The sequence below is a fragment of the Grammomys surdaster genome, unplaced genomic scaffold, assembly GCF_004785775.1.
Source record: "Grammomys surdaster isolate TR1022 unplaced genomic scaffold, NIH_TR_1.0 141, whole genome shotgun sequence".
Lineage (NCBI taxonomy): Eukaryota > Metazoa > Chordata > Mammalia > Rodentia > Muridae > Grammomys > Grammomys surdaster.
This window is the reverse complement of record NW_021604599.1, coordinates 791,683-807,148: the sequence shown is the minus strand read 5'-3', so window position 1 is coordinate 807,148 and position 15,466 is coordinate 791,683. Positions and strand designations below refer to the sequence as shown.

General features: G+C 39.5%; 1 protein-coding gene across 3 annotated transcripts in view; it reads left to right on the top strand.

Moving 5' to 3' along the window:
* The window catches only part of A1cf (APOBEC1 complementation factor), a 73,602-nt gene that overhangs the window by 36,561 nt on the left and 21,575 nt on the right, over window positions 1-15,466 (top strand). For all 3 annotated transcript variants that reach the window (XM_028763966.1, XM_028763965.1, XM_028763968.1), the window contains 3 exons: window positions 4,192-4,326; window positions 6,474-6,604; window positions 12,741-12,979. In XM_028763966.1, coding sequence (XP_028619799.1) covers window positions 4,192-4,326; window positions 6,474-6,604; window positions 12,741-12,979 — 505 coding nt within the window. The remainder of the gene's footprint in view (window positions 1-4,191; window positions 4,327-6,473; window positions 6,605-12,740; window positions 12,980-15,466) is intronic.

Genomic DNA, 15,466 nt, shown 5'->3' with positions numbered 1-15,466 from the left:
CTCTCTCTCTCTCTCTCTCTCTCTCTCTCTCTCTCTCTCTCTCTCTCCCTCACTCTCTCTAATTCCCAATCTCTTCTTTGATATTGTTAGTGATAATAGATAGATAATAGATAGATGATAGATAGGCACGTAGGTAGAGAGAGAAACAGAGAGAGAGAGAGAGAGAGAGAGAGAACATAAGGAGTCAATTTAGTGTTGCTCATATGAACATATATTTATGTTTCAAAAGGATCCACCCATAGTTGCTGCTAAAAGTTTAAATTTTGAAAATCAGGTTAAGGGGATATCCTTCTGTATGAAAGCCAAAGGCACATCACAGATTTATAATTATGAGAAAATTAACCCACCATCCCCAAGTGCTCAACACTGAAGTGTGAACTATTAAAATATTGTGCCAGAATTCAATTTTATCACTAATAAAACCATGGCTGTCCTAGTTGCAAGGGAAGATAGAAACGCAAATAGCTGACATTCTTAAAACCTCCAGAAGGTATTTTTTCCCAAATGTACAAAAAGTTCCAATGTGTGGTGGACAAAATAAATTTTTAGCATTAATTCTAAGACTTATTGCACAGCATGATCCATTAAACAAAGTTATCTGGCTTTAAGCAGGGCCAAGAGGATGGTAGCCATAATTTCATCAAGAAAAACTTGAAATATCTGAGAAGGAGGAAATTCCAAACACTATTGATATAAACTGAGTTACTAGGCAGCCTTGGCATGCAGTACATAAAAAAAGAAACAGGATTTGTAGCTAGAATTGAGTAATAGAATAAATTAGGCAGTTAAAAGTTGTCTGCCTATTTATGGGGGTGAAGAAACAGAAAATATTTTACAGACCTGATTATAAAGAAAGGTAAAAGTTTCCAGTATTTAATAAACATCTTCTCACTTATAAAAAGACTCTAAGGAAATATCTCTAATCTGTTTCCCTAAACTATTAATATATTTGGGTTGCTGAGGAGAGTAAGGCCCGGAGGATACGAGCCAGAAGGGGGAAAGCACAGTTCTAGTCTGGCTTTACCTATTTTAAACTCCTCAACTATAAAAATAGGGCCTGAAATATCAGCCCACTGTCCTTTCAGAGTAATGGACAGCTATTCTGACCCCGTGACTAATGCCCAAGGCTTGCTTCAAATTGCTCTGAACTTCTCCCGCTGGTGCATTCCAAGCCTGGTGGGTGGTTCCCAGGCCAAATGCTCACCATTGCATGAACTTCAGGGCATCGCTAAACTGGTCTGACTCTGCAATTCCCAAGACTATTATTGGGCATTTTTTTCATGTGTTTATAGAAACCACAAAAACACAATTAATAAGCTTCTGAACCACATGAGCAAATGGAGTTCTGATACCCATACAGTACACATTCGTATTTTTAGTAACTACAGCAGTCAAGACAATAGAAATGAGACTTCAAAAAAGGTCAATCTGCTTATTGCTTATTTATTTTCAAGTCAAAGAAGTCTTGTGAAATCAAAGATTCCAGACGCCACTTTGCCATTAGGGAATATGAATTTGATTTCCTCATTCTGAGGGGTAAAAATATTGGCCAAATTTATATTGTATATTCTAACAACTAGTTGGGCATTATAAATATCTGAAATTCACAGGAAACAGTATAGCAGGGACAGCTATCACCCAAATAGCAAGATCTGGCCCAGGGAGAGAGTGGTGTTCAGCTTTAATAATTTGGCCCTCTGTAGCTTATATACCTGTATCTTACACAGTCAGTGTAAGATATGTTCTCCCCAGAATTTTGTGTAATTGAGTGACTGGAAATTGGAAAGAGTGTTAAGTGAGGCAGGACACTTTCTCCTTCCTGACAGGACATTTTCTTTTTTTATTGGATATTTTATTTATTTACATTTCAGATGTTATCCCCTTTCCCTGTCTCCCCCACAACAAGACATTTTCAAATGTTGAGTTTAATGTCTATGTTGGTTGTATGTCCCTAGGCTTTCTAACATTAAGGTCATAATATGTAACGATTATGTAATATATAATTACATATTTTGTTACATAACTTACATATACTATGTAATTATGTACTATATGTGTGAATTAAGCTGATAAACTGAGGCTGGCTTCTTGTGTTCAAACTCTGCCTTCTCTACACAACAGTTTTATGACCTTAGCAAATTACTCTCTGACCTTTTATCTTCTATAAAATGGGGACAGCTATGGCTCCTGGACCAAACACTGCTTTGAGGCCAGGATACTATGTGGCATACAGCAGCTGATATTCAGGTATTAGCTGGAAAACAAAAAAATAAAACTTTGATCATCTTCACAAATGTCAAATTGATATGTTTAGAAAACTCTTGGTTGAGCTATAGATATCACATTCTTGGCAGGGGCATACTTTTTGTTGTTGTTTTACTAAAAAGATAAAAATACGTCATTTCTCTGGTTTGTTAGTGATATCAAGGTTTTCCTGCTAGAGTAAGACTATAGGATAAGAAATTACAATTAGATTAAATTAAGTTAAAGGTGAGATTTAGTTAGATGAAGCCTGCTCAATTGCTTGAAGCAAAAACGTAACCCAGGCATCCTTTTGTTTTATTATTTAAAGCAACATCAAATGCAATACTAAGAATATAAAGGTGAACCTGATTGCAGACATTTTTTTAAATACTGCAATCCAAAGAGCATTAGGGCAAACTCCGAACAAACGATGTCTACAGTTGGTATACACAGAGAGTAAAAGAGGAATTACAAGCTGACTTATTTTTATTTTAAGCAACAAACAGCCACCTCGCAAAATGATATCTTTAAACTAAAACATACCTTTTTAAAGTATACATTGAAAACATTTGGAAAGGCAGACTGAAGTGTCTGCCCGTAGCTGCTGTTGAGGATGGGTGGAGTGAAACAGTGGGATGTTGTTCTTTCTCTGCTGTATATTACATTTGTTACACAACTCCATGCATCCTGGCACAAAACTGCCTAATGTATTAATGCTGACTTTTGTGATGAATGCCAACCTTTGGCCCCTTTAATAGTCATAGTATAATGTGAAGATATAGAGTTCTAACTGTGCTGCTGTACAGTGTGGCTTCTTTATCTTCCCCCCAGCAAATGAACTGCAGCATCAAGCAGCACTGGATTGTGCCCAAACTTTGATCTTTAACTCCCAAGGAAAACAGATTGTTGTCACTGGAAGAAAATGCCAGTATCATTCTTCTCCTAAAAGAACCTCTATTAGGTCAAGAGAGGAAAAAAATAGAAGTCAGTTCTATTTGGACTGAGAATATTGCTGCTCCTCACATAAAAGAACAACATTAGAAAACGTACCCTACTATCTTGTCATCTTTGGAAGCAGACTTAAATCCCTCAGCAGTTATCCCAAAAATTACCCAGTTCACATCTCCAAGTGTTGATCTTCATATTTTTTTAATATTTAGAGGGTCTCTCCATTGCCTGACTTGACTTAGGAAAGAAGGGGGAAAAAAGAATTAGTAACAGCTGAGTATTGGGCCAAGAGCCAAGCCGTGCCTAGTTAACGTAGGTTACCCTTTGAACAAAGGCTGCTGTAGCCGATACTTTGCACATGAGAAAACTAAAGTGCTGAGACCCTCAGTCCCACAGCTAGTTAGTGATGAACAAAGTCAAAACAATCCAGTCTAACAGTGCTGCCACTACACACAACTCTAACATTAAACCAGAGCCCTGATATCAATTATAATTGATCATTTAATAACCTGCCTTTGGGACATTCCTACAACAGTAGAACAAACGATCTCCTTAATTGTTAAGAAGTTAGGAATCACTTAAGTGTTCTACCACAGTAAAATGAAATGTCAAAGACCATAAATTTCTTAAAACGCAAAAAAACACAGCACCACAGACTTTAGCTCTCTCCCCAGACTTGTAGTGGATACTCTCACTCTAAGACATTGTAATTGATAAGGAATCATGTAAATATATCCTTGAATAACTTCTATTGTTCAGTACTTTATGTGTCAGCCAGCTTATCTCGAGAAAGCTTTTGAGGCAGAGAAGTGCTACATTGGGCATAAACAAGTCTTTAACTTTGATCTTCCAGATAATCAACTATTATTACTTGACAATCTCAAATATTTCCCCAAATAGCCCTTAACTAAAATGATTTTTTTAAACATGAGAAAAACAAACCAAAGATTTTGTTGTTTTCCTTTCTCTCTCATACACCATTCTTCCCTGAACACACAGGAAAACGGACAAAGAAAATATGGTGGTCCTCCGCCAGGCTGGGATGCTACGCCCCCAGAAAGGGGCTGCGAGATTTTTATTGGGAAACTTCCCCGGGACCTTTTTGAGGATGAACTCATACCATTGTGTGAAAAAGTGAGTCCAACTTTAATTTCTTCTTTCAGAGGAAAAATATCATTCTCTTTAGTTTGGTTTTGCTGTTTTCACCTTTCTTTAAATCTCTGTGTATGATGTATGTGTATGGTGTGTGTGTATGTGTGTGTGTACGCGTGTGTGCGTGTGTGCGTGCGTCCGTGCGTGCGTGCGTGCACGTGTGTGTGTGTGTGTGTGTGTGTGTGTGTGCACGCTCATATGTGTGACTGTGGATGAAAGCCTCATCCACATGCGTAGAAGCCAGAGGACAGCACCAGTAGTATCTGTCTTCTCTTTCTATTGTGTTTGAGTCAGGGTCTCTTATTGTTTACTGCTGTACATGCAAGGCTATCTGGTTCATGAACTTCCAGATTTCTCCCGTCTTGGAATCCCAGATCACTGTAGAAGCCCTGGGACTGCAGATGTGTGCTATTGCAACTGGCTTTACATACATCCTCATGCTTGTATGGCAAGCACTTTGCCCAGTGTGCCATCTCTCCAGTGCCCAGTTTGATGGTTCTCTCCCAAGCCCCACACATCAAATATGGACAGTGTTAAAATCTCCCTGGACATCAATGACTGTCCCCTTTATTAGTGCCTCTGCCCAGCTCTTTGTCCTGTTGAAATGATGAATTGAATTCTGACAACTGCTGACAACTACCAAATTCATATCTCTTCCTCCAGCCTGGGTACTGGCAGCTCAATCACTGCAAATTCAGTATATTTAACAATACAGAGCAGAGTAGCAATCTGCCAACAATAAGATATTGCTCCAATTTGACATCTTGCTATGACTTTATAAAGAACAGCATTGTACATAAGAAATTATGTATGTTTGTCATGGCTTAATTATGTATCTATATACATTGACAAAAATAAAATTTTCTTCTGCAAGTAGAATTGTCTTAGTTAATGTAATGAACAGATTAAGAACATGATCACTCAATGTCCTCATATGACTATGAAGGAATACATTTCCCTCGTTCCAAGTGGCATCTTGAAACTAAACTCAAAATTAGAAAGAACACAATCTGAAAATTAATTTGTAACACTTTACTAGGTGTATTTTTTTCAGCACACACATTTAATATGAGAATTTGGCTCTTACCCTACCTGACAAAAATCAATTGTTAGCATGTGTAGTCTCTGAACCAGAGCCCATGGTTTATACACAGAATCCTAGCTGGCATACTAAAACTCCTGAAAATGGCGGACACATGGAACAGGTAAAAACTGTGCTCATGTTGCATGAAGAATAAATAGATCCTCCTCAGTGAGTCCTATGGAGTTCAGAAGAGAAAGGCTAAGCAGAAAGTAGCCAAGCACTGAAGTAATGTGCAGGCTTAAGGGCATCTCTTCACGTATGCCTAGTCTATATATTTGCACCACCCTGCTTACAGAAACTAGAGGTAATAAACTACTTGGCCCGCATTACTCACGATAGTTGAAGTACAGAAGGAGAGTAAGGGCAAGCAGGGGAAATGGGAGAACAAGTGCCCTTTTCTATGAGGCTCTGATCCTCGATTGTTGTATTGTGGCTAGCATTCCTTTTCCTCCTAGAAATGGCTAACGTAAGAGTGCTCCCCAGGCCACCTATGAAATACGCTGTACTCATTCTGACATCATAGCAGTGGGGAAAAGACAGCCAGGAAGTTAGGTTAGCAAGGTCCCAAATGAGCACCCTCGTTTCCTGTTATAAATGTCAGTGACAGAGCATAGCTAAGTAAAGGTCAGAGCCTGGAGACGTTAGAGAACGACTCAGAAGGCATGGGCAAATCTAGCAGGAAACCGTGCTTCTGATGACAAATGCATTTTTGGGTCCCCAAGACATTACATAAATTTCCAGATACTTGTATGACAAAGGTCATTTGCTCAGCCAAAAGTACATTCTGTTAGCTGAGGCTGAAATGCCATTTCTCTATATTTTCTTTATTTAACTCAACTTCTCCCATGAGTTAGATAATTAATCTGAAGCCAGCATAAAAGTATGCGAACCACTCCCCATGGCTACAAATGCCAAACATGGCAGGAGGCAATTCGGCAAGTATCAAGTGTGTGTGTGTGTGTATGTGTGTGTGTGTGTGCGTGATGTACATACATTCGGGAGTATAGATATGTAAATAAGGATGCTCTGTTTCTATTCGTTACAGATTGGTAAAATTTATGAAATGAGATTGATGATGGATTTTAATGGTAACAACAGAGGCTATGCATTTGTAACATTCTCAAATAAGCAGGAAGCCAAGAACGCAATCAAGCAACTTAACAATTATGAAATTCGGTAAGTTCCTCATCTGCTAGACACAAGTTGATTCCAAAACTGCACCTGCATCTGTTTTCTATCAAGATAATGTATAGTCAGCCAAACTAGGAATAAAATGCTAGGTCTTTCTTCGCTAAAAATGACCTGGTTAAACATTTATTTAATCTCATTACTGTATGGGGTGTAAAGTCCACAGAGATAAAACTTATTAATTAACTAATTTCATTAATATATCAAGATATCCTCTGTTCCCATAGACCACAAATATAAAAGATTAAATAAATAACTTGCAAACATAAAACTGAGGAGGTGGAAGGCTGTGTGGAGAGAATGCTTACTTGAATTTGGTGGTTTTAAGAAAATAGTCTATGAGAAAGTAAAATTTGATCTGGTATTTGGATGAAAAATGCAGTCAAGACAGTCAGACCCCAAACAAGGTAATTCAAAGAAAAGAAAACAACATAATGAAATACAAAATTCCTAAAATTAAAACAAAATTGACATTTGATGTGTTTGAAAGACAGGAAGAAAAACCCAGAAGGGGAAAAAGAAAGAAATGGTTAAAGGCAGGACAGTTAGAGAACATCCTCCCTGCTGAAGAATCTGAACCCATTTATATAAAGACCTGGAACTGGAGGATCATTTTAAATGACTTTATGAATTTTAAAGCATTGTTACGGCTGTTGGGTAGACAGCCAACTACAGTAGAGCAGAGCCTGAAAGAGGGAAACCTTGTCCAAGGCTGAGGCACATTCTAGATTTAAACAAGGAATGACAGGGACTCAATGAGTGATCACAAGCAAAAGGATAAAAAAGGTTAAGAACCAGAGAGAAAAGAGGAGCAGGATGACTCGATATCACATTCAGAATTTAGGCAAATAGCTTGGGATTCGATTCCAAGTATCTGTGAGAGTGGGTGCGCCATTGGGAAAGAGAGACTAGGGAAAAACAGGAAGCATGTGAAGTGTTCTATTTAAAGTCTTTGACCTTAAACATGCATATCAGATGCCCCAGGCAAGGTATAGTGTGTGTGTATGAGAGTTGAGGCAGAAGAAGGGCCACAGTTACAGCCTTTCTGCATCATTTTAAACCATGAGACCACAGGAGGGCATAACTGATAATGTATAACCAATAACCTGTTTCTATAAGACTGTCTTCTAAAAACATCATCAGGAATAAAACCTGCCTTAAATCCTTTCTTAACGAAACCCTGGACCACCTGGAAGGGTGAGGAACAACTATCCAACAGCTAAATCTTTGGGTCAGCCAAGCTTCACTTAAGGGCCAGCGAGTAATTGCTTCTTGGTGACTCAATGTCATTTGTTTAGGGTTTGCTTTATTTTTAATTATGTGTGTGTTTATGTATGAGTATGTATATGTGTGTGTGAGTGCACATTTGTATGTGTCCATATACATGTGTGCATGCATAATCCAGAAGAGGGCACCTGATCTCCTGTGGCGGGATGTAACAGCTGGTTTTGAGCTGCCCTGCATGGATACTGGGAACCAAATTGGGTCCTTTGCAAGAGTGATACATGCTTCAACTACTGACCCATCTTTCCAGCCCCAACTTTCATCTATAAAGTGGAGACTATATCCATTTCCCAGGTTTGATTGTAAAGCTAAGTCAATGAGTTTTGAAAACTTAATGTGTTATTTAGGACATAGTAGCCAACAGGTGATAAAAGTTACCACAGTTCAACTCCAAGATTCAGTTTCCACATTTATCAATTTTTCCCTTTTCTGTAATGTGGACAAACCTTAAAATTACTGAAATCTTTTTTTTTTTTTTTGGTTTTTCGAGACAGGGTTTCTCTGTGTAGCCCTGGCTGGCCTAGAACTCACTCTGTAGACCAGGCTGGTCTTAAACTCAGAAATCTGCCTGCCTCTGCCTCCCAAGTGCTGGGATTAAAGGTGTGTGCCACCACTGCCCGGCAAAATTATTGAAATCTTAACTTTGATGACCATAGACAGAGTGGCCTCCTCTCTAGTATTTTCCTACTTCTTATGAGAAAGTACATTGCATCACAAATCATCCTCATAATCCTGGGAAGAAATTAACAACTATCTTCAACTCTTTAGCTACATGAAGAATGACTGGGTGTGGCAACCTTTACTGCCTTAGCTGGTCAGGTCCAATGTTGGGTTCTAGATTAGTCTGAGAGGAAGCACAAATAGGCCTCCTCTCCCACACTAGCCTCTATGGAACTAAAAGAAATCTCTGTGGTGTGCAGAAAACTGGATTCCCAATCAGGAGACCTGAGGACATTTTGTTTCCCTTTGGTAAAACCTTTGACTTCCTAGAACATCACTTTTATCCTTGTACTTGATCATATCACACAATGATGCTATAAATATCATTCAAAAATAATCTACACTGACAAATTTGGAAAGGGCTTTACAAAACTGTCATTCAACTTGCTTTATAAAAAATTCACTTTATTATAATGCAATCACGAATAAAAAATATACAGGGGGCTGGAGAGATAGTTCAGTGGTTAAGAACATATGAAGCTCTCGCAGAGGACCTGGGTTCAGTTCCCATCATCCACATGGAGAATAATAACTGTCTGTAACTCCAATTCCAGGGGCCCTGACCTCGTCTTATGTTCTCTCAGGCACCAGGCACAGGCACCATACACATACACACATGTAGGTACTCATATATACTCATAAAATTAAATAAGTAAATATTTTTAAAATAAAGTTTAAAATTATACCATTTTTAAAAACATTCACCTAGACTAAGGTAGTCACTCCAACCAAGTATATATTCTAGTTATATGGTTTCAGGAATGAGAGGATTCTGCATTTCTCAGTCTTCTCTGAAATATAGACATCTTATCAGTAAGGGTAATCTTAAGGATGTTTTTGATTTGAAACATATGTGGAATTGACTATGCAGGCGATTGACAGCTAGTTGTATCTACTCAACCCATGGTTACTCACTGGGGCATGCCAATGCTATTGAAAATAGAGAAGATATGAAATAAATACCACCATGCTACAGAGTGAGTGTTCATTAACAATCTCCTCAGTGAATCTCACTACCTTTTCTATAAAACAGATAAAAACTACTTCTTTCTCACAGGGTATCATACAAATAATAAATATAAGGTACTTAAATCTCTCGCCCTCAAAGGACTGGGTGCTCTGTAAATTGACTGGCAGTTGCGGGGGTGACTGGTGGGGAGGGCAGAGAAAGGGGGGAAATATAGTAATTTGGAAAGAAAGTATCCAAGAGCAGTCAAATCTCCATTTGGAAACCAAAAGCAAGGTAAAGGCACAGAGGATTTTTACAAATCAGGGAGTTGGATAAATTCAACATGAACCAGTCAAGAAAAGACCACAATGCTGCCTTCACGACTTGCACTCTGCTGTGGTCCATCTGCCAGAGAGAGAAACCTTCCTACCAGAAAGGAACAATACACTTTACTTTGCTGTCAACCACCATTTCTCAAGGGAGTAATGAAGCTATTACCCAGAAAAGACCTGCAGTTATCACATCATCTTCCTCCCCATCAAATATTCACTGAGCATCCTCTAAACGCCTGGCTTCTGGAGACATTAAAGTCATGTCCTTGGCTTGTGAGAAAATGTATTTTGTCTCCAGGCAATTCTGGGAAAGGATGTTGACCAGCCATACACATTTAGAAATTCTAGACTCTCTCCTGCTAGCAAATGATATCAGAACATAGCCCACTAACCATCAAGAAAACAAAACAAAACAGATGATCTCTAAATCCGTGAGAGAGATATTTGTGCTTTCTTAAGTAAAATTTAAAACTCACATAACTAGGGGCTAGAGATACAACTCATTTGATAGAGTGCTTGCCTAGCATGCACAAAGCCTGGGTTTTAATCCAGGAATCTCATAAGCCAGTATGGTGATACAATTGTAATCTCAGCACTTGGGGGTGGCAAAAGAATTAGGAGTTCAAGGTCATAGCTGGCTATATAGTGAATTTGCAACCAGCTTGACATACATGAGCTCATTACTAAATAAAGTTGACTGAAATAAACAAACAAACCAGGAAACCAACAAGAAAATCACCTTATTGGTCTCCACCCTCCCCAAGAAACCACACTCTCTGGGGAATGTCCCAAGAGTGAGAAGAGCTTGTGAATTCTCATTCCTGCCCTCGGTTCTTTGGCAAAGGATAAGCAATAACCAGGGACCAGCCAGGTCAGAACACCTGCCCCACAACTAAGAGCCACTAGTTCCAAGAAAATCAGACTGGTCTCCCACTTGCCTAGAGAAGACCTTTAACTCATGACAAACAAGGAGGTTTTGGTAAAGACACCTCACTGTTTTCATTTATAAAATGAATTCATTATTTATAAAAATCCAGCCTAACACTTAACACATAAAAAATATCAAAAGACGAATGGTGAGAAAGTTAAAACTATTCATCTGCAACCCTGGTACCACCTAAATAAAATACATTGTCAACCTTTGGTTGTCTTTCAATATTTTCTACATAGTTCTTTAAAAATAGAACAGCCTCACACACTTATTCTTACCTTCAAAAAAATAAAGCAATCAAACAAACTCTGAGTGTAATGTAAAGTGCCTCCTAATTTCTAAATGTTCTTCTGTGTTGCCACTGTTAGTGGCTATAGAGCATCCTTCAGCATGAAAGCATGAAAGGTCTCAGCCAGAAGCAACAATGTCCACTCTTAAGACACGTTTAGAAAGGAGAAGGCATTTTTGGAAGACCTGACAATTGTCTATTGGTAGAAAGCGGTCCAAAACCAGGGGTGGTGGCCTGGAGAGATGGCTTGGGAGTTAAGGGCACTTGCTGCTCTTGCAGGTGATCCAGGTTTGGTCCCCAGCAGCCACATGATGGTTTACGACTGTCTGAAACCCCTGTCCCAGGGGATCCAAAATCCTCTTCTTCATACACGCATGTGTATCTTCTTCATACATGCATACAAGTGGGCAAAATACTCATACACATCAGAGCAGGGAAGTGTTTTTAAAAGAACTGAGGATAATATATTATAGTCCACAATGGGGCAACGTCCAGGTACAAGAAAATGTCATCTCAATGAAGCTGCCTCAGAGTATTATAGTGTAATGCAGTGTAGTGTGAGACACTGCTCCTTTCTAGTTTGGATGATATTTTAACTGATAGTGACCATCTTCATATCTATGGCTTGGGCCTCACCTCTGTTTGTTAGGGTCTCTTCCAGAGAGGCGCTGTGTAGTCAACAGTTATAGACACCTAAAACTTGTCAATCATCTGTACCAAGGTGGGCATCCTTCCTCTTACTAATAGGCAGCTCTGTAAAGTAGAATAAACAGAGGCCCCAGGGCCAGTTGCACCTCTCAGAATCAATAAGGCCTTACCCAAATCTTGGAATCTCAAGCTCATTGTCTATAAAATAGAAATAACACCTAGTTTGCTTATCTTCCAGGCTTATTTTTGCATGGGACAAATAATATAAGAAAATCTGTATTAGATGAGAAACTATTTCTATTTTATTTTATTTAGTCTGTGTGTGTCATGCACACCATGAGTGTGGTGGTCAAAGGACAGCTTGTGGGAATTCGGTCTAGCCTCCCACCATGTTGAGTCCAGAGATAGAACACAGATGTTCACACTTACAAACCTGCACCATTACCCACTGATCTATACTGCTTGCCGGTTGTAATTTGGGGATGGGGGTGCATTTTTAATGGTAATCACATCAGAGCAGCTCCTCGACTTGGCAGTAACGTACATGCACCATGAGGAGTAGCAGACTCCAGTAGCACAGATTGAGTAGATGAAGTCAGGAACGGGGCCCACCCAGTATATGACTCGGCGCTGAGACATCAGAATGTAGAGAAAATGGATGTCGAGCGGTGAATCTAAATTCAGTCTAAAGAGGCCAGGTACCAATCAGCTTTTCGTCTAGTCTTCCTTCTTAAAATGTTTGGAGGTTAAAATTGCATATCTATAGGAGGTCAGTGGAAGAATCTGCGTAGCATACGCAACGGTCCTGGTACCAAAAAAGAAAAGAAGAGAGGAGTGTCAGTCTATATTGAAACATTTTCCTCTAAAGAAACCATATTGTCTTTGAAAGTGTTATACACGTGTGACCTCTGCCACCGCCCTCGGTCACACAGCGATTCTTACCTATGAAAACTGCTTTCCCCCCGGTTTAGGAACGGCCGTCTCCTGGGAGTCTGTGCCAGTGTAGACAACTGCCGATTGTTTGTAGGAGGAATCCCTAAAACCAAAAAGAGAGAAGAAATCTTATCAGAGATGAAAAAGGTCACAGAAGGAGTCGTTGATGTCATTGTCTACCCAAGCGCTGCCGATAAAACCAAAAACCGAGGATTTGCCTTTGTAGAATACGAGAGTCACCGTGCAGCTGCCATGGCGAGGCGGAGACTGCTTCCAGGTAAGCCTCGTTCCTGAATAGGGACTCCAAACACGTAGTAGACCCCGGCATGTGCTTCCCTGTTGCCTTTAAGCTCTTCATCTTATTTCTCTCACAGATGAGTCGGTTCCATAAAGTTTTTATAGATGTTTGGGAAAGTTATACATCTGCGCATCAGGAGAACTTTGATCGATAGCAATCCTACAGAGACTCCTCAGTTAAGAAACATTTTAAGATTAAACAAATCCATCACGGATATAGCTGCATATAGATTAAGTTCACAGTCTAGATAGAATTAGGCAGTTTTGCCTTTCACATTATAGACACACGCCAACCCAAGGATAACTGACAGACACGCTTTCAAAGTGTTTTCTAGTTTCTAATCATTTCTATCTAATTGGAGATAAGAAACATGAACATTCTTCCTGGACGCCTCTATTTAGGCACTCCAGACACCACGCATCAATTCTTGAGTTTAACAACACGCCGATACTACCTGAGTCAGACCAAAGCAGGCAAATATGCAAATTTCCTTGGCCTGCTGTAAAATACTCCCGAAAATTTAGCATAGTCGAATGCTAAAGTAAATTCATATTAATGGAAGAAACTATCTAGACCAGTAGTTCTCGACCTTCATAATATTGACACTCTTTAATATAGGTCCTCATGTTGTGGTGACCCCAACCATAAAATTATTTCATTACTACTTCATAACTGTAATTTTGTTACTGCTATCACTCATTATATAAATAACTACTATGAAGGATACTCTGACATGTGGCCCACAGGTTGAGAACCAGTGATCTAGCTTAGCTTCACACCAGGGTCCACTCCTATGAAAATTTTGAGAGATGGGGGCAGGTGGAAGAGGACAAAACTCCGAATCTATTTTGACTTTATACAGTCTTTCTTGACTGCACTTTCTATTTTTAATGAAGATGTTGATTGAACAGAGGGTCTTAAGCTACCTAGGCCAACGTTCTGCCACTCAGCTATGTCCTAGCTCTGCATATGTTCTTTATAAGTTAGCATTTAAGGCATTGGGTATCACTGGGACATCTTCAGAGTGTTTTAGCGGATTCCCTTCCCCCACATCTTCATTTCTTTACCTCATCTGATTCCCAGACAGTTGTAAGCCGTTCATAGGCTTTCAGAATTGAAAGCAAGTCATCTAGAGGGCAGCTCTAATGCTAACAGCCGTCTCTCCAGTCTCTGTTACTGTTTCTATATGATTTAGAATAGAGGTCTGGTTTCCACATGTGGATTAGGATACCTATTTACCCAGCAATTTTTAAAATACTATTTAGCACTGCCTAACCCCAAACTTGAGCTCCTCCCCCCTCTGCATCACAAGTACCACTATGCCCAATGGTGCCTAGTGCTAGTTATTAAAGAGTCTACACTTTCTGATGTATGCTCTTGGCACATTCTGTCAAAGACCATGATTGATTTTTAAGAAATAAAAGGATGAATTTTTGCTTCCCCCATGTAATAATTACACCAATAAATCCTTCCCAACACCAATAATTTCTGATTTTTGTTCTGTCCAGTTCTGTGCTCCCTACAAGATACAGCTTGCTTCCAAACATTGAATTTAAAAAAAAAAAAACAGATTTTTTTATAAAATGCAGAAACTGAGTTGATTTCTCACCCTTATCCCACCTCTCCAGGCTGGTGGCAAAAACCAAAGGGGAAAGAAGTAGTAATGGGAAACGACTATTTGGGGACAACCTTTTGAAGCAGTATAAAATGGGTGCTGCCCCCTCCTTCCACAAAGTCTTGTTCTTTCATGTTAAGAAAGAACTGAGAGGCTCATGGGAAACACACAGTTTAGTAGGAAGCATCCGGTAAGTTACCACCGCAGGGTACAGGAACCCTTGCTGACTTGGGTAACACCCACTCTTTTAAGAGGACAAGTTAAAATTTCTTATCATCAACTGTTTCCTTAGTCTTCTTCTCTGAATTGGGATTTTTGAAAATATGTTGTCTCCGGGTTCCCGCATTGCCTGTATTCAGACTGAGAATGTTGAAGGAACACAGTTGGTCTGAGCCCTGGATCATCTATGAGAGGCTGAGAACAAAGAATGTCTGGCCCCATCCACCCTAGCTGCTTTGTGTATGTCTCAGTGGTGGTGTCTGGCTAATAGAAGACACATTCCAACTACAGCGGATGCTGTCCACGTGACCTCTTAATGCTTCATGGAGTCAGACTCTGTGTCTGAGCACTAAATCTGCTCTTTCTCCCCTTTTATTATCTCACCTTAAAAACTACCTCCCCCCGTGTAAAAGCTGTCCTGAGAGTCAAATGTACCCACCACTTCCTCACTCCTCCATTTCAAACCACATCCTGCTTCTCTATACATTCACTCATTATGATAAGCCACTAGGCACACTGAAGACTCTTCTATCAGACTCTCGCTTTATTTGAATGTCTTAAAAAATCAATAATAATCTTTTTTAGCGGTCTTGGTCATTTAGGACCTTAACGGTCAGTTCAATTTAAAAGAC